This window comes from Arachis stenosperma, chromosome 4 (genome assembly GCF_014773155.1).
Source record: "Arachis stenosperma cultivar V10309 chromosome 4, arast.V10309.gnm1.PFL2, whole genome shotgun sequence".
Classification (NCBI taxonomy): Eukaryota; Viridiplantae; Streptophyta; class Magnoliopsida; order Fabales; family Fabaceae; genus Arachis; species Arachis stenosperma.
The window spans coordinates 27,604,854-27,606,607 of NC_080380.1; the positions used below are offsets into that span (position 1 = coordinate 27,604,854).

General features: G+C 29.1%; 1 protein-coding gene across 1 annotated transcript; it reads left to right on the plus strand.

Annotated features, from left to right (window-relative positions):
- The first annotated feature begins 256 nt into the window (after window positions 1-256).
- On the plus strand, window positions 257-1,092 carry LOC130976619 (ethylene-responsive transcription factor ERF098-like). The gene has a single exon (XM_057901529.1). The coding sequence runs from the start codon at window positions 354-356 to the stop codon at window positions 777-779; it is 426 nt and encodes a 141-aa protein (XP_057757512.1). The 5' UTR covers window positions 257-353; the 3' UTR covers window positions 780-1,092.
- The last annotated feature ends 662 nt before the right edge of the window (window positions 1,093-1,754 follow it).

A 1,754-nucleotide genomic window follows, 5' to 3' on the forward strand; every position in this document is an offset into this window, starting at 1 on the left:
TGCCTGTCCCACATATTTTTGTTCCAGTTAATTCCAAATATTAATAATCCTATTGGCCTTATTATGTACCCTTGTCGAAGAATCGAATTTATACACTCTCTCGCCAAAAAAGTGAAAAACCTTGTAAGAATATAGTCAATAGTCATCTTTCTATTCTGATGATGGCAACACTTGCATCAAAAAACGTGACGCAATAATAGTTTTCTCATATATATATATATACATAAGCCATCACTACCTATATATACAGATTCACATTTATTATTAAAATCCAATAAACATTTGATCCTACCAAATTGGAGCACAAAAGTTTTTCTCTTTTATTAAAATTAGTTAGTTGTAAGAGTAGCTACATGGCGGATGCGGATAGGCCAGAGAAAGATTCCGGCGGCGGCGAAGAAACGAAGTACCGCGGCGTGAGGAAGAGGCCGTGGGGGAAGTATGGAGCCGAGATAAGGGATCCATCGAAGCCTACCGGAAGGATGTGGCTTGGGACATTCGACACGGCTGAGGAAGCCGCCAGAGCTTATGATCGAGCCGCCATTGCTTTGAGAGGTGGCCTTGCCATCCTTAATTTTCCGGATGAATATCATTCTCATCTCCCATTTATAGCTTCTTCTTCTTCTTCTTATTATTCTTCTACTTCTACTTCCATTGGATCAAGTTCTTCTTCTTCCAGTGCACAACAACGTAGGGAAGTTATTGAGCTTGAATGTTTGGACAATAAGGTTTTGGAGGATCTTCTTGAAGAAGAAGAAAGGAACAGAAGGAAATACTAATCTTAGAGCGCGCAGAACCTTCGTTAATTAGCATGGGAGGAAAATCTTATCTTTTCTATTTTCCTAAAAAAATTATTTCTTAAATATAATTATTATCGTATTCAGAATGACATATTCTCTGTGGGTTTAATAACACACCGAGAATATATCATTTTGAATTATAATAATATTATATTTGAATAATAATAATAATAATAATAATAATAATAATAATAATATTTTTGTTGTTTACATTAGTCATTAATAAATGTGTTTGTCCCTTCATATTGGAGGTTTGATGTTCAGGGGGAAACCGCACTTTTTAATTTTTGTTTATTTGTCTTTTGTGTGACTTTTCTCTTCATTTTCTGCACTTGTCAAATACTTCACGTGATGATGTTGACTGAATTAAGTTTATGCTTTTTATTTTATTTAATTTTATTTATTTTAAAAGAGAACTAATTATTTAAACACTTTTTATTAAGTACTTCTATTTCTCATATGAATTTTAATTTGACCATATATTTATTATATTTTATATAATTAATTTAAATCTTGACCACATATATTTATTCTAATGGGTAAAATTTTTTATAAATAATACTTAAAATAATAATCATTTTAATAATATCATATATTAAAACTTAAATATTCATTATGTAAATATATATATGAAATTTTATTATCCTGTTTAATAAATTAAATACTACATTCTTACATTCGTAATTTTTTTTTAAATATATTAAGAGACCAGGATTTGACCGCCTAACTAAAGTGGTATCAACTCCGATGAAACTACCCCCAGTTGGTTGACTAAATCAAGTGTGTTTGTACAAAGAAATTTTAGAAAGGGATATAACTTTTTCTTTTACAAATTTATTTTTTTTATTAAATTCATTTGTTTAGAATTTTGTAAAATTGTTAAATTTTTTAAAAGATTCATAATATGTTTGATAGTTTAAAAAATAAAAAAAATAAACATATTAATTTTGTTTT

What these genes read in the sequence shown, in the direction of transcription:
- LOC130976619 (XM_057901529.1), top strand. Translation starts at nt 354, where the DNA reads ATGGCGGATGCGGATAGGCCAGAGAAAGATTCCGGCGGCGGCGAAGAA.